The 21,156-nt window shown below is 45.5% G+C and overlaps 1 protein-coding gene across 2 annotated transcripts in view; it reads left to right on the top strand.

Annotated features, from left to right (window-relative positions):
* The window catches only part of LOC309568522 (C-Jun-amino-terminal kinase-interacting protein 4-like), a 203,620-nt gene extending 183,730 nt beyond the window's left edge, over positions 1–19,890 (top strand). For both annotated transcript variants that reach the window (XM_082274207.1, XM_082274206.1), the window contains 4 exons: positions 539–652; positions 5,671–5,820; positions 6,780–6,881; positions 18,394–19,890. In XM_082274207.1, the coding sequence (XP_082130333.1) occupies positions 539–652; positions 5,671–5,820; positions 6,780–6,881; positions 18,394–18,503 (476 nt within the window). In that variant the 3' untranslated portion in view covers positions 18,504–19,890. The remainder of the gene's footprint in view (positions 1–538; positions 653–5,670; positions 5,821–6,779; positions 6,882–18,393) is intronic.
* The last annotated feature ends 1,266 nt before the right edge of the window (positions 19,891–21,156 follow it).

The raw sequence follows: 21,156 nt of genomic DNA, 5'->3' as shown, positions 1-21,156 counted from the left end.
TTTTTATCCTATGATTATTAACAGTTAGGTTATTTCTGCTCAGTACTATAGAAATCTTGATATATAAAGGAGTGCCTTCTTTTTTTTTAATTTTAGGGTGGGTTTAACAAAGTAGGGCAACGAAGAGAAGCAATGTGCAAAACTGTAACCTAATTTGTTCTTTTCATCTAAACTAGGCCAGTAAAAATTAAATCTGATTGGTTAGTCTTCTGAAGTTATGTGCATTTTTATATCCTGCTTTAGGACAATACCCTATGTATATGTTGCCAATGAAGGACTGCTAATGGCCAATATCCAAAAGTTCTCAGAGCCATCACTTCTCATTACAGCACATCCCATAATACTGTGTGTCTTCATTTAAGTGAGAAATGCACATCAAAGGTTGCAGTGAGTGAAGGAGATTTGCCTGAATAACTTACAATTCTAGCCATTGTTAGTGGAACTGAAAAAGGTGTATAGGTTTACAGTCTCACCATCTAGTTTTAAATTGTGGAGTTCTGAATAAAATTAAGCATTGTACCTCTTGTGTTTGTTACAGGTCCCAGCAGCTTTGGCATGTCTATGGCACAAGTCTCTGCGTTGTCGGTATTCTCTGGCCGTCTCTGGGTGGGGACTGCCTTTGGGGTAGTTGTCAGCATTCCATTTTGTAAAGGTAAGAATTCATTGCTAAGCTTAATGGTAAATATAAAAGTCTTGTTTTAAATTTGTTTAACCACTTGCCGACCAGCCGTCGTGTATTTACTGCGGCAAAGTGGCGCTATTGCGAGAAATGATGTACTTGTACATTGTTTCGTTCAGTAGCCACTAGATGGCGCTGTAATTGGGTAGCGGGGATGGCAATCAACAAGTCCGGTGGACCAAAAATCCGCCCGCCAACCGTGACCATCCTGGAAAGCCAGAACTGCGATCTGCTTATGTAAACAAGCAGGGGAAAAGATGGAGGTCTTGTGTTCCCGCTAAGCAGGATCCGGATCTTTGTCTTCACCCAATCAGTACAACCCCCCCCCCCCCCTCAAAGTGAGTAAGCACCCCCTAGGGACACACTTAACCCTTTGATCACCCCTGATGTTAACCCCTTTTCATGCCAGTGTCATTAGTACAGTAACAGTGCACTTCGATCACTGTATTAGTGTCACTGGTTCCCAAAAAATGCTGAAAGTGTCAGATGTCCGCTGCAATCCCTCTAAAAATCGCTGATCGCTGTCATTACTAGTAAAAAAAAAAATTAAATAAAAACATTGCATCGTTTATAGACGCTACAACTTTTGCGCAAGCCAATCAATATAGACTTATTGGGATTTTTTTTTTTTACCAAAAATATGTAGCAGAATACATATTGTCCAAAATGGATGAAATAATAAGAAAATCAGCCAGCACAGATCTACACTCCCCTAGTTGATGAAGTGGGGATAATTAAATAAATTATCCCCTATTATATCAAGAAACAATTTCTTTGTGCTCTATCATAAAGTGCTAGTTTAAAGCGGTAGTATAGTCAAAAGAAAAAAAAACCCTGCAAGACAAAGGCATAATGAGCTAGTAAGCATCGCATACTAGCTCATTATGAAAAACTTACCTTAGAAGGAAGCCCCAACACGGACCCCCGGACACCGCTGTGGGAGCGGACATGATCCCTCGGCGTCTCTTCCGCGTTCGGCGGCTCCGGCGCTGTGAGCGTCCACAGCCGCGATGACGTCATCCCGCGCATGCACGCGGGGGATTAACTTCCTGGCAACTTCCCAGCAAGGAACTCTAAAGGTGCGCCGGACCTTCAGAGCGCATGCGGCGCTAGCGTCAGCAGCTGCATGCAGTGCAAATATCTCCTAAACCATGCAGGTTTAGGAGATATTAAACAATTAATATAAACAATCACTCTCATAAAGGTGTGATAAATAAGTGCCACAAGAAAAATAAATATTACATATAAAAAAATACAATCATAAACTACAAATTCATATAGTGCATGACAAATATATACTGTGAATCCAAAATTAAATATCATAATAAAGTGATCCAAAAATCAGAGGCCGCAAAAATTGTCCCATATTTTATAAAGTCCCAGACAAAAGTTAAAAAAGTGCAAAAAGTTATTGTAGCAATGTGCAAAAATCTGCAACAGGCAAATCTGTGCAAACTGAGCAATCACCCCAAACTGATTTACCAGATGGAGTGGCTGTTAAAGTTATAAAGCAGCTTCAACACCTTCCTATAAAATGTCCAGCAGACCGGCTCTTAACTCCATCGTTGATATTCCCGTCTTTATAATCCGGCTCTCTCATAGAGATGTATGGAGGTATGTCATTTTAGGGAGAATCCGCATAGCGTAAATCCATAAACATTGTATCAGTTTATTTAAAAAACACAATTGTATCACTCACATTTTAAGTGTCCCCCCGACAGGCTGCATTCACATGTCAGCGTTTGGATCGCGGGCACAACCGCCGCGGTTCCGCCCGCGATCCGGAGATTATTGCAAATCGCGGGACGCCTAGCGTTGCCCGTTGATTTGAAATAGACCCCCAAACGCCGAGCGATGTTGCCGCGATTTCCGCCTGCCGAATCGCGGCAACATCGCGCAAACAAAATCGCGGGACGCAATACGCTCCAAAGAAGCTCTTGTACTTCTTTTTAGTGAGATTGCTGGCGTATCCAAAAGAAGCCCCCTTATTGGCCCTTCTAAGCCTTCTAACCTAGTTCAGAGGTCATGCAAAGTGTTATGTTTTTAAAAAAAATAAAAAATCTGGGTAAATCTGCTCATAAATTCACCGGGACTGTGAATCTCGAACGTGCAGAATTATTCTTGAACCCATTGTAGCAGCAAACCGGAACCTCATCTCTAGGGACTTGGGCCCAATTTTTCTGCCCTCTGGTTTAAGCTCTGATCAACTAGCAAGTGAAAGCATGTAAGTGGCTCTAAAGAAAAGCTGTCATAAGCCTGCCTTCTGAAAATACTGCTTGCCTGGAAATTATGCTGAGCCAGTAGCTCCAATACTTTAAACCAGTGACCTTCAGCAAGTATATAGATAAAAACTGTCTGATCTTCATACTTATTACAGGACTAAAAATATGTTGAAGAAAATGGGTCAGCATAACAATTGGGCATATAGTCATTTTTGGAAAGAGGTCAGCAATGGATGCCACCTTGTGCCGCTAGATGAGTGGGGCTATGCTGATAGGTCAGGCATCTAAGAACTATTTTGTATAGAGAATTGTCTGTGACATATTTTTATTTACACGAACAGGTACATTATGAGGACGAGCTTTATACCTTACCTGTTAGTGCAAAAAAAAAAAGAAAAGTATCACAGGCAGTAGGCAACTGTCTTGCAAGGGCACTAATATGGGTACAATCCCCTTAAGTGTGATGGAAGATACTATTATCCATTACATCACGGCATTGCACAGAAGAGAGTTTTATGGCTAATAAAGGTAACAGAAGAGGTTTTCTAGTGCCTGTTCTTAGGCAGGTCTTTTACTTTTTTAAGTTTTTAGCGGCTGAACAGTGGTTTTCCTTTATGATTTGGGGATTTATTAGGATATGATATAAAACGATAGTATAGGGCAGTATTTCTCAAAATTTTTTCAGTCAAGGTACCCTTTAAAAATATGGACAATCTCGAGTCACCCTCCAAAATTATGGACAGTTATGAGGCGCCCCTTTCTAAAATTTAAAAACGATTCTGATATTTTTACATAATGCAGCAACAGCAATACAGGTAGGACATCCAACATTAAAGAGGTTGTAAACCCCCCTTAATTACTTTTTTGCCTATAGGTACTGTAAACATCCCTTAAACTTGCACCGTTTAGGAGATATTTACATTGCATGATGATGTCATTGGCGCATGCGCTCTAAAGGAACAGCCACCCGTGCTGTTCCTTCAGAGCCCTGTGCCGTGAAAGGCGGCTCCCGCGTGCATGCGCGGGAGTGATGTCATCCCGCCTCCACCCAATCAGATGTTCGGAGGATGCAAACCAGGAAGAAGGACGGCCGAAAATGTCTGCCCTGTTACCTGGGAGCGGGCGGCACCGCGGGGGGGCTTAGTTCTAAGGTAAGTATTTCATAATGAGCTAGTATGCGATGCATACTAGCTCATTATGCCTTTTGTCTTTTAGCTTTTTCTTTTTTTTTTTCCTGAGGTTTACAACCTCTTTAAATGTGATTTATTCTTCCAAAGCAAATACACTTTTGCAAACTGGTACTGACTAGTATTCCAATGTTACATAGTTACATAGTAGGTGAGGTTGAATAAAGACAATAGTCCATCCAGTTCAACCTGTGTAGGTGTGTGTGGCTGTAATCATCTCACATAGCCCTTAATGTCCTGATCCTTGAGATGTAAGTCTAAAGCCCCGTACACACGCACAGATCGTCGTCATACAAACGTCGGCGGACGAAAGATCTGCCAATTGTACGCGTGTTAGTATGGTGCCTCCGACAGCTGTCTGCACACAATCCGCGGACAAGAGTCTTTCTTGCAAACATGAAAATTTTTGTCTGCGGACACCAGAACGGACGATTGTTCGCCTGTCAGTACAGAAATCAGCCGACAGACCGCAGATTTGCAAGACTGGGCATGCTCAGAAAATAAAAAACACAGGGAAAGTTAACCATTACATGACATCACTTCTGCAGTCAGCTGAAGTCTGCGGACAAAATTCTTGTGCTGTCCTTGTGCTGTCTTTGCACTTTTCAACAGACACCGACATCCCGGGGAGAAAAGACTAACATTTGTATGACGACGATCTGTGCGTGTGTACGGGGCTTTAGAGTCTTTTGAAAGCCTCCATACTTCCCGCAGAAACCACCTCTTGTGGTAGAGAATTCCACAATCTTGTAGCCCTAACAGTAAAGAACCCCCTGCGTTGCCTGAGGTTAAAACGCTTCTCCGCTAATCGCATTGTATGCCCTCTTGTCCTCATGCAATCCCTTCGAATGAACAGCTTTTTTTCTAAGCTGAGATCCCCATTGAGATATTTATAAATTGCTATCATGTCCCCCCTCAGGCGTCTCTTCTCCAGGGAGAATAAATCGAGCGATTGCAGCCGCTCTTCACAGTTAAGGTCCTCCAATCCCCTAATTAGTTTAGTTGCCCTTCTCTGGACTCTCTCGAGCTCCAACACATCCCTCCTGAGGACTGGGGACCAGAACTGGACAGAATACTCCAGATACGGTCGGAGCAGAGTTATTCTTCTCCCTCAGTTTTTATCCATCACTTAGCTAATGAGACCCCAAAATTGATGGCGAGAGGCAAGGGAGGGTCAAACAAGGATGATAAGCATGCAACGGACATCCTCCTTTTCAACTGATGATGCCATTGGTTGTTAGGAGGTTGGCAACTAGAAGTTTGTAATGAAAACCTATGGCTTTGTGTAACTAAAAGGCAGGTTTCATCCACCCACCAGCTTGTATACAGTTTAAGGGCAATTTTTAGGCATTTTGCCAAGGCACCCCTGAAGAAACCTCAAGGCACCCCAGGGTGCTTGGGCACCCTGGTTGAAAAAGGCTGGTATAGGGTATTGCTGTTTTGTATAGAAGGGTGTTTTAGTTTACCCTGGAAGGTGGGGGAACGTTTGCAAATGACACATTTTGAGTATCTGATTGATGAAGCACTTTAGGCTGCATTTAAGGTTTATCATTTCTATCATTAGACTGTTGTGTGCTTTCAGGATTGGATGCCAAGTCAGAAGAAATAAATGATAAAGAGAAAAGCTTCCAGGACTTTTCTTCTCAGAGGCCTCCATACTGTTCAGTAGAGTATGCACAAGTCTCTTTTCATGGTCATCGAGATGCTGTCAGGTTCTTTGCATGTGTTCCAGGTAATGTTTCTGTTTCCTAGCAAAAGGTAAACTGTAATTATTTTGGTCAGTTTTATTTTAAGCTTTGCACTCGCTGCCACAGCATCAACGCATATCTTTGCACTTTGCACCACTGGGCATTTGCGCGTTTTACCAGTTGAATGAATGTACACACCTTTGCTGCTAGTACGGTAAAATAGTTTACGAATTGAAAAATCACATATGCGTGAAGTCGGTTTATTTCTCTATCGCCCATTGAGGTACACAGAGGGAAACAAAGGAGCTGCCATTCCGGTCCCTTCATTAACAACCCCATAAGGGACTTAAGGCCCTACATCAGGTCTCATTGGTTCTTGCTGGTTCCATCCTGAACCTGGTCTTGGTTGGGGCTTTACTGTCCTAAAACCCTTGGTAAATGGTCTAAGTGAGATTTAACCAATGCTGGCATGGCCCAGCAGATAATGGCATTCACCTTTTGTACTTTGCATGATGCAACTTTAGATGTTTATCACATAACTTATATTAGCTGCAACACCTCTGTCACTGCCCAGTGCCAAACAACCTCTGGCTGAAATTATCAAAAATCCTCCAATCTCTACTGGTGGAAGAGTGCTGGATCCTTCATCCATGTCAGTAGTCAGTGGTGGCTCAGTGGCCCATCTACTAGGTGGTGGCAGGGCTGCCTATGAAGGACAGTTCACAATATCCACATTCTGAACCGGCTGCTTAACACAGTGCCACAGTCAGCGTGCCAAAACCCTGCAGTGCAGTACATTGTGTTTTGGTGGTATATCATTGGAAGCTTTGCCACTCATACAGTAAGCCAGTAACCATAACCTATGTGATAACCTTAGTAAATTGAGTATTTTATACTTTTTTTTTTTTAAATAAGCGTTAAAGAAAGACTTCATGCAGTTTTTGCATTTTTTACCCATTTATAATGTTAAGTAATTATTTTGAAAACATTTTTATTTTTGTAGGTTGCATCAACCCTTCAGTACTAGCGAGTGGCAGTGAAAGTGCAGGAAATTCCACTATGTTAGTGATGAGCGGTGGAGAAGGATACATAAACTTCAAGATTGGTATGAAATAATTATAAAGTGTTCCAGTATTGTATATGATCTATTATATGCATGTGTGTGAGTGTAGGATGTTTATTTTTAATCTCTAGTGTGAGGGGGCCTGACTGGGTAAGTTCCATGAAAAGTCAGATGACCAAACCTCTCTAGAATGCTGTGGAACACAACAAACATGTTACAGTGATTTTATGTGGGGAAAAATGCCACTAGTTTAACCACCTCCATACTAACATATTGGGAAAAAACTGGTGGACATATTTTTTTTTGGAGCACTATTGTTAAACACACATGGCCACCCAGTGCATTTCACTGTAATCAGACAGCTCTGATGACAGGCACAATGTACAGAGCCAAACAGAGTGGCTCTGTATGTTATTATCGCTGTGATGACTAAAGCCAGCCATACGTGGATCCAAATTCAGCCAGTTCAGCAGAGACTGGACAAATTTCTATCTATGTATAGGCAGGCTGATTGTACAAAAGTCAATTTACCAGTCGACTTCTGTACAACCACCCTGCCTTGTTTTTCTCGATCAATCAGTGTATTCTGATGGCGGAGGAAGTCTCCCTACTGTCAGAACACAATAGCTTAACGGTACTGATTCCTCCATCAACACTGCGAATGTGGATGGAGGAATCGGGTCATTTTCTTTGTACAACCTGCTAGTTGAACAAAAAAATGAATAATATATGGGCTGCCTGATCAAAGCAATCAGAAACGTAAAACACTGCTAGCATTTACATTTGTGAACCCCTTTCCTATCTCTTACAACTGAGGAAAGGGAGAAAAGAGGGACCCATCAATGAAGGGATCGTAGGATGGAATCAGAGAAAGGAGACCGCAAATTCGAGGTGATGGTGTGGGGGGGGGGGTGGGGGGTCACTTGTAACCTTTTCAGATTGTGTTCTGCACATCCCATCTTCATCCTGTCTATTAACATGTTCTCTTTCCTTATGCTGCACATTAACCCCTTCATCTCCATCCTCTCACTGTTTGCGACCCCTTCATTTTCTCCTCCCTCTGTATATGACTTATACAGTAATGATGCTGTATTTAGTGCACCATTACTAAGCGCTATAATTTAAAGGCTTCTCCAACCAACACTAACCTTTTAGTTTTGCATAGAGGTATGTAGGCTGAAAAACCCCTTTTCTCTAGCGCTCATTGACAGACGTAGTCCTCGGTGATACACCACCTTCGGGTTATGTTGCCTCCACAGGAGCAGGACTAGACAGGAAATTAAAAAGCTCTGGCCACACACTAGGGGCAGTCCCAGAGGGTATATCCTCTCTCTCTCTGCCTCAGCAAATCAGTTATTTTCTGTCTAGTTAGGAGTAAGGACCTAGATACCTTGCTGGGATCTTAGGTCCTGGCAAGAATTTTTTCTTAAAGGATTTTTGAATTATATTATCCAGAAAGTGACTGGAATTATCATGGACCCTGCCACACATATTCCCCCACCTGTTTCCCTCGAGGGGGCCACGGGACCCGCCGGTGCACAGAGTGTAGAGTCATTTACAGCAATTTTGGAGTCTATGGTGGCTCGGGTGGAGGCGGCCTGTCAGGGACGGGGGTCAAGGAAGCGACCCCCGCCTACCCCTATACTATCTGACACCTCTGACTCAGATTCAGAGATGGTCACTGCAGTTGCAGGTTCCTCTGCAAGGGCTGTTATCCCAGGTAAAGCCCCCTCAGACAGTGAGGAGGACGCTTCTTCTCCTGCTATAATTCAGGAAGAAGCATTGGTGGACGCACTAGTTGTGGCAGTGCAGGAAACCTTAAAACTTGAGGCTTTACCGGCAGAGGCAACTGAAACAGAGATTCCTTTTGGTACTAATAAGCCCATCAAAACGGTGAAGGTTTTTCCTGTACCCAAATGTTTCGGTAATCAGATTAAAGGAGAATGGGAGCATTCTAAACGTACCTTTACTATTTCCAAGCGTATTGCTAGACGCTATCCGTTTGAGGAATCCATCATTAAGAAATGGACGGTACCACCAGTGGTGGATCCACCTATTTCCAGGCTGAATAAAGCCACGGTTATCCCAGTGGAGGACACTTCGTCCTTTAAGGATCCGGTGGATCGAAAGATGGAAGCAGAGTCCCGCACCATCTTCTCTCTGATAGGGTCAGCATTTAGACCAGTAATTGTTATTGGTCTAGTTTCCCAGACACTTACGGAATGGGCGAAAATGGTACGCCAAGACCTTAGGGGAAAAGATATTCCCCAGGAGACATCTGATTTGATGGAACAGATTATACAAGGGCTACAGTTTATCTGTGACGCAGCCTTGGACACTACTCCCTTATTAGGGCATGCATCTATGTCAGCGGTGATCCTCAGACGTGTGCTGTGGTTAAAATGCTGGTCAGCTGACCTAGGTTCCAAGAAGACCTTGACAAATCTCCCTTTTCAGGGGAATCGTCTATTTGGGGCCAACCTAGATGAAATCATTAAGGATGCCACTGGGGGCAAGAGCACTTTTTTGCCACAGGCTGCTAAAGCTAAGGGACCTCGCAACAAGTGAGGACCTTTCTTTACCGCCCATAAAGGGCGCCCGGCTGGTACTAGCGGGAAAGGCAAGACTCCTCCAGGAGGGTTCAAGAAGGGCTGGTCGGACAAGCAGAGGACCAACCCAGCCAAACCCGAAGCAAAGGAGTACACAGCCTGAAGGTGCGCCCCCACCCGGTTTCAGGGTGGGGGGACGTTTTCACCGGTATTCAGGACATTAGATCGAGCATCAACCACTACTACCGGTGCGATTCTTCCCTTCCAACATTTAAGTACTACAGGAAGCGGTAGTTACCGTTCCCTGAATAGATCTTTTCCTTTACCTTTTCCTAAGATTAGTCCCTATACCTCACAGGAATCGGATCTGGTTGACCAGATAGGCCAAGTAGCCTCTAGTCGGGTGACTTCGGTCCCTGAGGTTCAACCAGAAAAGATCACCCTTCCTGATAACAATCAGGTATCTGATAAATGTGTGGGAACAGAAAACGACCAGACTTTCTCGGATGGTCGGGGCCAGATACATCTAGGGACGCCTGGTTCAGATTCTATCAGTGCCAGTGGTCCTAGAAATTCTAGGCTGGCCTCCTCAAGCCGGCCTGGCCGACTTGAACATGCTAGTCGCAGACGTTCCGTGGGAACTTCGTCTCAGGGAGTGTCTGTGGTCTCAAGGACCAATTTACCATCATGCTTTACAGTCGCTGGGTTTAATGGCCTGGCCATTGAGACCCAAGTACTGAAGGACAGAGGTTTGTCAGCTTCAGTCATTCCTACCCTTATTAAAGCAAGGAAAGCGACTTCCAGCAAGGTCTATTATCACACATGGAAGACTTATATTGCGTGGTGCGAATCTTTAGGATTTCCTCCACGTACCTATTCGGTGACTCGAATATTGGCCTTTTTGCAACAAGGGGTTGAGCAGAAGCTAGCCTTGAGCACCATCAAGGGTCAAGTTTCAGCATTAGCAATCTTCTTTCAGAAACCTTTAGCTACCAAGTCCTTGGTGCGGAATTTCATCCAGGGGGTGCGGCACCTGGCTCCTCCAGTCCGCGCGCCCTTACCGCCCTGGGATCTTAATTTGGTTTTGTCGGTTCTTCAGAAACCTCCCTTTGAAAACATCAGGGAGATTCCCTTGCTTACTTTATCCCAGAAGGTGGCCTTCCTGGTGGCTATTACTTCTGCTCGCAGGGTGTCAGAACTGGCTGCATTATCATGCCAGTCCCCATACCTAGTGATTCATAGGGATAAGGTAGTACTTCATCCTAAGCCATCCTTTCTTCCTAAGGTGGTTTCAGATTTTCATCTGAATGAAGATATTGTACTACCTTCCTTGTGTCCTCAGCCCAAGCATCATCGGGAACATGCGTTGCATTCCTTAGATGTGGTTCGGGCAATCAGGGTATACCTGAAAGCTACGGAATCATTCCGTAAGACGGATTCACTTTTTGTGATCACGGATGGCCCCAGAAAGGGTTTGCCTGCATCTGCCACGACCATTGCCAAATGGATTAGACAAACGGTGGTACAGGCTTATTCTATTAAGGGTCAGAGTCCTCCGTTCCCTGTTAGGGCGCACTCCACTCGAGCGCTCAGTACTTCCTGGGCCTTTCGCCATCAGGCGTCAGTGGTCCAGGTATGTAAGGCGGCCACCTGGTCGTCGGTACATACCTTTACAAAATTCTATAAAATTGATGTGACGGCATCGGCGGATGCCTCATTTGGCCGCAAGGTTTTGCAGGCCGCAATTTGAGGAGACCGGTGGTCTACCTCGAGGGTTTTTTTCTGTTTGAAAAAAAAAAAAAAAAAATTTTTTTTTCTCTTTTTTGTTGAGTCTCATCATTAAGGATGAGCATTGTAAACTTCTAGTTGGCACCGGTTGGGCCTTCTAGATTGGGATTTGATTTCATTTTCCCACCCCTCATTTGGGATACTGCTCTGGGACGTCCCGAAGGTGGTGTATCACCGAGGACTACGTCTGTCAATGAGCGATAGAGAAAAATGGATTTTTGTAAAATCTTACCGTAAAATCCTTTTCTCTTAGCTCATTGACAGACGTAGTCCCCGCCCCTCTGTTTTTTGAGTTGGGTTGGGTTAAATCTCTAAAGACTGCTTTTTCACATAACTGATTTGCTGAGGCAGAGAGAGAGAGGATATACCCTCTGGGACTGCCCCTAGGGTGTGGCCAGAGCTTTTTAATTTCCTGTCTAGTCCTGCTCCTGTGGAGGCAACATAACCCGAAGGTGGTGTATCACCGAGGACTACGTCTGTCAATGAGCTAAGAGAAAAGGATTTTACGGTAAGATTTTACAAAAATCCATTTTTCTCTATTGTTCATTGACGGACGCAGTCTCTGATCTTCATATCAGTAGGTTATACCGCCCCCTACAGGAGTAGGACAATAGGCAGAAAAAAGTTCTGGCTACGCCTATGGGCAGTCCTAGGGGGTATACCCTTACTCCCTGCTATAGGATATCAGTTTTATTCTGCCTAGTCAGGAGTAAGGACCTAGTTCCTTGCTGGGATCTCTGGTCCTGGCAAAGTTTTTTTTCTAGATAATTTTTTTCTAGTTAGCTTTTTCTCCAGATTTTTTTATTGTGAGATCTACAAGCAACTAAGCTGGATCTGGGCGACGGGCTGGATATATAGATCCAGTGGTCACCCCAGCCGGCCAATGAGCGTGCGCAGACCCCAGCTCCACGCTAAGTCGGCCGCGACATAGTCCCACTGGATGGGGATTGGCCCCCGCGAGTTAAACGTTGCAGCATTCCTATTGGCAGACAGCCCCCCACTTCGTCGGAGAGGGGTTCTGTCAAGAGATGGCGCCCGCCTGTTCCTGGTATGGTGAGTAAACGTTCCCCCCTCCTTCCCCTGGCAGGTTTTGGGGTGGAGGCGGGCCCCTCCCTAGGACGGTCGGAACCCTCACAACCCCGGGTTCCCCTCTGTCCTGTCACGCACCCCCCCACCTACCTCCCCCCCTCACTACTGGGGCTGTGGGACGTTGTAACTACTCCCAAGGGCTGGGACTGATCGTCAGGCTGCAGGTGGGGGCAGGGGGGGGGGTCCCTGAGTGCTGCTCCTCAGATCTTTCTTTCTGGATCGAGATTACTGCAGACACGTGCTTTGCAGACGTTCTGGTCCTCCTGGTGCATCTTTGGTGTAGGGTGGTGAGTGTGGGGGGTCTCTCTTTCTGCTGGGGGTCTTCAGTGTGCTCTGCCTCACCTCTTAGGGAGCTTTAAAAAAAAAAATTCTCAACTTTTTGCTGACGGGTTCCCCTGGTTCAACATGGACCCTGCGGAACATTTGTCCCCACCTGATCCCCTCAAGGAGGCTGCAGGGCCCTCCAGTTCCCAGCTGTTCATAAATGCATTTTTGGCGGTCCTGGAATCGTTCGTGTCCCGGGTGGAGGTGGTCTTTAAAGGGCAAGGTGCCAAAAAAACGCCCTCCGCCTACCCCTGCCTCATCTGATGTGTCAGATTCTGAGTCTGATTCAGCCACTGCAGACGCGGGTCTCCCTGTCGGGTCTACTACCTCGCACCCTGTCTCCTCTGACAGTGAGGATGACATCTCTACCTCCAACACCGTGCAAGAAAAGGAACTGGTGGACGCACTGGTTGTGTCTGTGCGCCAGACCCTAAAAATGGAGGAAGCAGCTGCGACTGCGAATGAGGCGCAGGTTACGTTTGGCACTCACAAGCCATCCAGATCAGCAAAGGTTTTTCCCTTTCCTACATATGTTGACAACATGCTCAAAAAAAGAATGGGACCATTCAAAGCGTTCCCTGGGGTGCCTAAGCGGATTGCTAGACGCTACCCCTTTGAAGTCACTTATAAAGAAGTGGACTGTGCCACCTACGGTGGACCCTTCGGTCTCCAGACAGAATAAAGCTACCATGATCACAGTGGAGGATTCCCCGTCCATTAAGGATCCGGCGAGTAGAAAGGCCGAGTCTGGCCCGCAATATGTACTCCCTGGCGGGGTCTGCACTAAGTCTGGTGTTTACGGTTGCCCTGGTCTCGCAAACATTGACCGAATGGGCTAAGTATCTACGCCGTGACCTAGAGGGGAGACCTCTTTCTCTTGCCTTTGAGGAGCTGTTGAACCAGCTGGTGCAGGGGCTGCAATTTGTTTGCGATGCCGTGGTGGATGCTGCTCCCGTTTTGGGCCGAGTGTCGGTTTCAGTGGTCCTCCGGCGTACACTTTGGCTAAAGTGTTGGTCTGCGGATCAGACCTCAAAGAAGGCCTTGACTGATCTGCCTTTTCAAGGAGATCGCCTGTTTGGGGCTACCCTGGATGACATTATCAAAGGTCTCACAGGAGGTTAGAGCACCTTTCTCCCACAGGCTAACAAGGGTAAGGACCCGCGTTGCACATAAGAAGTTTTTTCGTCCCTCAGGGTCAGTCGATAAGTCATTCAAGGCCCCCTCGGGTGGTTCCAAGAGACCCTGGTCTGGCAAACAAAAATCTGATTTCTCCAGACCTGAGGACAAGATTCCTTCGGCCTGAAGATGCGCCCTCCCCCGTATCTGGGGTGGGGGGACATCTTTGCCGGTTCCCGGACCTGTGTTTATCCCGGATGCAAGACAAATGGGTTCACAAGGTCATACGGTCCGGGTACAAGATCAAGTTTCGATCCGTTCCACTGGTAAGGTTCTTCCCTTCCAATGTGAGACTGTCCCCAGATCGCTTACAGGCTCTCTTTGGGGCGGTACAGGACCTGGTAAAACAGGGAGTAATAGTTCTGGTTACATGTGCGGAACGTTTTCAAGGCTTTTATTCAAACCTGTTTACGATCCCCAGGAAGGAGGGCAAGGTGCATCCAATCCATCCAATCAAAGATGCCTACCTTCACATCCCAGTATGTGCAGGACATCCAACAGTTTCTGCGTTTTGCCGTGGGAGAGGATCACTATCAGTTTATGGCGTTACCCTTTGGTCTCACCTCTGCTCCTCGGATCTTCACTAAGGTGTTGGCTCCGGTCCTGGGGCTTTTACGGCAGCGGGGGATATCGGGTTACCTGGACAATCTGCTTCTCCGTGCAGAGTCGCCCACGATACTGGCGAAAAATTTGGAGATCACCATGAGAACTCTGGAGGAGTTTGGGTAGATTTTGAACCTTCAGAAGTCGTCCCTAGTCCCTTCCATGAGACTGGACTATCTGGGTCTGACTTTGGACTCGCCCACAGCCAGGGTGTTTCTTCCTCCAGAAAAACTCCAAAAACTTCAGACTGCGATTCAGCTGTTGCTGTCCAGCAAATGGTTGTCCCTTCGGACTTGTATGAGAGGTCTGGGACTAATGGTGTCGTCCTTTGAGGCGGTCCCCTTCACTCAATTTCACACGAGAATCCTCAGAAGGAAATCCTTCTCAAATGGAACAAAAATCCAAATTCCCTGGACAATCAGATCCAGCTGAGCCAGGTGACCAGGGAATCCCTGATCTGGTGGCTTCGGTCCCCGATGCTCAAACAAGGGAAATCCTTCCTTCCTATATATTGGACAATTGTCACCACAGATGCCAGTTTGTCCGGGTGGGGAGGGGTTCTCAGCAGGTTTTCTGCTCAAGGAGTCTGGTCCCTGAAAGAATCAAGGTTACCCATAAATGTACTGGAGCTGAGAGCGATCAGGCTTTGCCTAGTCCACTGGACTGAGTACCTTTGGGGTTGTCCAGTGCGTATTCAAACAGAAAATGCCACGGCTGTGGCTTATGTCAATCACCAAGTCGGCACCAAAAGTGTCCTTGCGTCCTTGGAAGTGGCCAGCATTCTCCGAAGGGCAGAACGCTTTGTTCCAGCTCTCTCTGCTGTTCACATTCCAGGGGTGGAAAATTGGGAGGCGGATTTCCTCAGTCTACAGACCTTGGATGAAGGGGAATGGTCTCTCCATCCGGAGGTGTTCCAACAGTTGTGCCTTCGTTGGGGCACTACAGATGTAGATCTGTTGGCGTCTCGGATCAACAGAAAAGTGGAAAGGTTTGTGGCACACTCTCGGGACCCTCTGACAGATGCCACGGACACACTGGTGGCCCCGTGGGGTCAGTTTCAGCTGATGTATGCTTTTCCTCCTCTCAAATTGCTGCCAAGAGTTCTTTGCAGGATCGAGGCGCAAGGGATTCCGGTCATTCTTGTGGCACCGGAATGGCCTCGCCGAGCTTGGTACGCCGATCTGGTCAGGCTAGTCACAGATGCTCCTCGGAAACTTCCTCTCAAGGAGGATCTACTGTCTCAAGGGCCAATCTTCCATCCCACTTTACAGTCGCTGGCTTTGATGGCTTGGCTGTTGAAAGCAAGGTACTGAAGGACAAGGGTTTGTCTGTTTAAGTGATTCCTACTCTGCTTAAAGCGAGGAAAGCGACTTCTAGGAAGATCTATCATCATACATGGAAGTCGTATATTGCGTGTGTGTCTCTTGGGGTTCCCCCTCGTTCTTACTCAGTGGCTCTGATCTTGGTTTTCCTTCAGCGGGGAGTTGATCAAAAGTTAGCCTTGAGTACTATCAAGGGTCAGGTTTTGGCCTTGGCACTTTTCTTTCAAAGGCCACTGGCCACCCATTCTCTGGTGCCTTGCTTTATCCAGGGGGTGCGACACTTGGCGCCTCTGGTGCGACCTCCGCTGGTACCTTGGGACCTTAATTTGGTGCTGTTGGTTCTCCAGAAACCTCCCTTTGAAAATATTCGGGAGATTCCTCTGCTTACCCTATCCCAAAAGGTGGCCTTCTTGGTGGCTATTACTTCTGCGTGCAGGGTGTCGGAACTGGCAGCGTTGTCTCATTGTTCACCCTATCTGGTGGTTCACAGGGAAAAAGTGGTGCTTCATCCGGATCCATCCTTCCTTTCAAAGGTGGTTTCCAGTTTTCACTTAAATGAGGACATCGTGCTACCCTCTTTGTGTCCTAAGCATAAACATCCTAAGGAAATTGCATTACATACTTTGCATGTGGTTCGAGCACTCAGGGTGTACATGGCGGCTACTGAGTCTTTTTGAAAGTCAGATTCGCTCTTTGTACTCACGGATGGCCCAAAGAAAGGGCTTCCTGCGTCTGCTGCGACTATTTCCAAGTGGATCAGACAGACAGTTGTGCAGGCTTATTCAATTAATGGTCAGGTTCCACCTTTCCCTGTTTAGGCGGATTCTACTCGGGCACTTAGTTCTTCCTGGGCTTTTTGCCATCAGGCATCTGTGCTTCAGGTTTGCAAGGCCGCCACCTGTGGTCGTCTGTTTATACTTTTACAAAGTTTTACAAGGTGGATGTGCTGGCATCTGCTGATGCCTCTTTTGGTCGCAAAGTTTTGCAGGCTGCCATTTAAGGGTGTTTTCAGTCTCCTTTGAGGGTGTTTAATGTTTTTTCAGGTAGGTCTCATCTTGTTGTTCTGATGCGTCCTATGTTGCCTGGTTGGCTATGGTTTAGCCTTAGGGAAGTATTTTTCTGCTGTTCCCACCCCTCATTTTTATGGCACTGCTTTGGGACGTCCCTACTAAAATGAAGATCCGAGACTGCGTCCGCCAATGAACGATAGAGAAAATTGGATTTTTGTCTTACCGTAAAATCCTTTTTATTTGATGGACGCAGTACCCGCCCCTCTATTTGAGTTGAGTTGGTATTATTTTCTCTGACACTGCTTTGCTACAAAACGCCCCCCTAGGGCTTCCCATAGGCGTAGCCGGAAATTTTTTCTGCCTAGTGTCCTACTCCTGTAGGGGGCAGTATAACCTACTGATATGAAGATTAGAGACTGTGTCTGTCTATGAACTTAGAGAAAAGGACTTTACGGTAAGACTAAAATCCAATTTTCCCAAAGATGCTGGTGGTGATATTTCATCCATGTTCCCAGCTCCAACCTTCTGCTGTCACCATTTAATGGAACTCACAGTGGTTAGTTTGCATTTGATTGATCTTTATAAAGAATGCAGCAAGGTGGGCAGAGCATAGAACCCAGGTGGATAGGTCTGCCTGGCTCCTCCCAAAACTGAAATATTGCTCTCAGGTAAAGTGAATGTTAACTACCTCAGTACTAGCATATTTCTTAATTTCCAAAAAATTGTGGCAAAAAATTAGATCATCTTAGGGTGTCCACTTTGCATCCGACCGCCTATATTCAAAATGCATCAGGCTGGCCACTTAGCATGGGACCCAGAAACAAGTGGAGATCACTGGGGTAGCAGTATCTACTTCTTAGATTTCCAGCTTCCAGGGGCATCGGCCAGGTATGTATATACACAGGTGCATTGGTCCAAACTGGCCCAATATAACTATGTAAAAAAATAAATATTATGAAGTTCGTCTTTAAAGTGAAGTTAAACTTTTGAAGTCAAATTTCCCATTAACACAGCATACCTAAAAATATATTTTCTCTTTTGTTCATTGACGGACACAGCGCCAGATCTTCTTAAACATTGGGTTATACTGCCCCCTACAGAAGTAGGACACTAGGCAGAAAAAAAGTCTGGCTACGCCCATGGGCAGTCCCAGGGGGTATACTCCCTCTCTCTGCCATAGGTACTCAGTTTTTTTCTGCCTAGTCAGGAATGAGGACCTAGTTCCTTGCTGGGATCTCTGGTCCTGGCAATTTTTTCTTTTTTTAGATAGTTTTTTTTTCCCTGTGAGATCTACAATCAACTGCCGGACTGGGCAATGGACTGGGTAATCTAGATCCAGTGGTCACCTTATTCTGGCCAGCGAGCGCAGACTTCAGCTCCGCGCTAGGTCAGCCACAACATAGCCCCACCAGACGGGGGCTGGCCTGCGAGTTCGCATACAACCAGGTCTCATCCGAATCGCAGCATTCCTCCTGACCGACAGCCCCCTCATTTCGATGGAGAGGAGGTTCTGTCTGGAGCGGTGCCCGCCTTGTATACACAGGCCCCTTATACCCAGAATTGCAGGTCTTATTTTCAGTAGCAATAGATGTCTCACAGTTGACAGATTAGATGGTTAGACAGATTTGATGTAACTGATTATTACTGGCTACACCCCTGTTTAATATATATATATCTATTCTATTGTGTTCAGGTGATGAAACTGGAGACACAGATGAGAGTTATGGCGACCTCCTAGTGGCAAACCCCAGATGTAGGCGATCAGAAAGAAGCCATCTAATTGTGTGGCAGACACAGACTTGAGGATGGAAGATGGATTCATCATTTGGACTAAACTGATGACATGAACTTGTTTTCTCCTGAGAAACTGGTTGTGGATGTATTTAATTTGTTGCCCACAGACACAGTGTATTGTGGTTTGAAGACTCTGGGATCTTCTTTGTTTACTTTGGTTACAAAGTATTTTGCCTTATTGTACATGGCTGACATTCTGGGTTGAGTGCAATGCGAGTCTCTGAGATCCAATGAATTTGTGCAGTGCATATTATTTATCTGTCCCCAACTTATTGGAGGCTTCTTCATCTCATGGACACTAAAAATGCTGCATTTAGGTAATGTTTTCACTTTTTTGGTTGTTTTGTTTTGCTTTCGGCATCTAAAATAACAGGCTTATTTTTAGAAAAACTGAGGAAAGCTGGGAGAAATAAAAGGCAGTCCATTTACAACAGTCCCTTTTTAAATTGCACTGGAAGAATACTGTCTCCAATCTGATTGGTTAGACAAGGAATTTTCATTTTTCCACTTTTTATACATTAGCCCTAGAGTTGGGCTGAAACAGCATAACAATGCCAATTCTTAGGCATTATGGTTACTATAAAACAGTATGTATTGCATCATGTCTGGAATTTTATAATGGCAGCTATATCTGTCATTTATTGCGGCAGTGGCTTATAAAATGCTTACAACCTCTTGCATTGGTTCCAGGCTTTGAAAAGTTGTACCTTTTTAATGTACTATTATTGTTTTACTAACACTGTTTAGCTAAATGGTTGTCAATGAACATTGCCGTCCAGGAACTTCTCCCCCATCCCTGGTATCCTGAAATTGATCTTGAAGGGAGGACCTAGTGTGGATATTGTACTCTGCACCCATTGGTCACAATGGGTTGTAGCCACATGCTCAGTTTTTGCCTGCTTCGTGGCCCCATCACTGGAATGAGCATATTCTCCCACCAGGCCGACCTGCATGTGTTCGTGATCTCTCCTTGTTCCACTCCCTGTAAAGATAAGCCATGTCCTGTATTTGACAAACACTGGAACTGTGTATGTTCTTTACCTATAGGGTTTTCCATACACCAGTGTAGTACCAATCCTTAGCTAATGTAACCCATTATTCATGTAATCAGCAGACTGATTTTAGTGGCATTACCTTTTCCAGTATCTTCTGCCATGAAGTGCAGAAGACTCAGGTGCTTAGTCTGACATTCAGACATCCTTTGCTAGTTAGTTGCTTGTTGGGTATTGCTCAATAGCCTGTCTAAAAAATACAGATGGTGAATGTTATGGAGGCTGCTACCAAAAGTCATGGTATCTAGTGGACAAATATGGGCACTGTACAGCTCTATCCAAGACAGGCCAAATAGGTGAACACATCTGATGGATGACTGTGCAAACTAATAATGACTACTCATTTATATGTTTGCTAGATATGTAGCTCTGTGTTCTACACATACATAGTACATAGCCCCATCCCACACACAGACAGATTATACCTTACATTTAGCCATGCGACCAATCAATTGTTCGCTATCCAATATGCTGTTTTAGACACTTTTGCCTTAAGTTTACTTTTTAACCCCAGACATTGGGGTACAAATCTGTGAATTGCAGTTGCCTAACCTAGCTTTCATATTTCCTTTGTATCTGGGAAGCATATGGCCAGATTCAGAAGGGCTTTTGGTAAGCCTTATGAAGATAGATGTTCTGTCCAGTCATTCAGTGCTGTTCAACCTCCCTTCTTCCAGAACCCTGCATTTAGAATGTAAAAAATTCTGTAAATGAATGGTGCACATTTAAAATAGGGTGAGCATATTTAGAACGCGACTGTAAAGTCACAAGGAATACCCCATGCATATTTAGATGCATAAAGGTTGAAGCCTATAATTTAGGCTGGGTTCACACTAGTGGGAATGGGGATGCAGGTTTCCCTGCATCCATTTCGCATGACACAAGAGTGTGCCGGGCTCTCAATGGAGCGGGTTCACACATCCCTGTGACAGCTGTGGAGCGGATTGCATGGGGTCCTGTGTGTCTGTGGCTCAGTTTCAGGTCCAAATTTAGGAAACAACCCGGGCCTAATTTGCCCCTGAAACAGAGAACAGGAACGCACCAGATAGCTGCTGTGAGCCGCATCCAATGTAAGTGGGAACCCAGCCTAAATGTTTAATTAGACTACAATACTGACTTCATACGGATGGCAGGGCAGCCTGCGCTGGTGTCACAAAGAGTCAGTGGGGGAATGAGAATTTTACAGACTGTGTTGGCAAGGTGTGTACTCTTTGCCTATCATTGTCCAATATACTGGTGTATACTTTTAGGCATAGTAGCAGTGTTTACAAGCCCTTAAAATATTGTATTTTAAACTCAGGGGGTTATTGCAGTTTGCCTTAATCTCTACAAGCATATGCCTAACAAATATCTGTTATTTACATCTGTACACAACAATGTGGCAATTATCCATTTACTTGAAGGTAATCCTAGGATTTTTGCTGTTAAGATGTGACATGCCTTGGGGCAATAAAGTTTGTGTTTTTGTAAATGTCATCTCCAACTATGTGCATTACCAAACTCCTGTAACTTTGGTCTGCACACCTAAAAAAAAACTGGCACATTAACTGATGGGTCTACATATCCACCTTTACTTCTGTTTGTGTTTTTTAGTGAACATGATCCACTTG

This window comes from Pelophylax lessonae, assembly GCF_965119305.1.
Source record: "Pelophylax lessonae genome assembly, chromosome: 12".
NCBI classification, from domain to species: Eukaryota; Metazoa; Chordata; class Amphibia; order Anura; family Ranidae; genus Pelophylax; species Pelophylax lessonae.
Note: the sequence above shows the minus strand (reverse complement) of the source record. Positions and strands in the feature narration are given on the sequence as shown.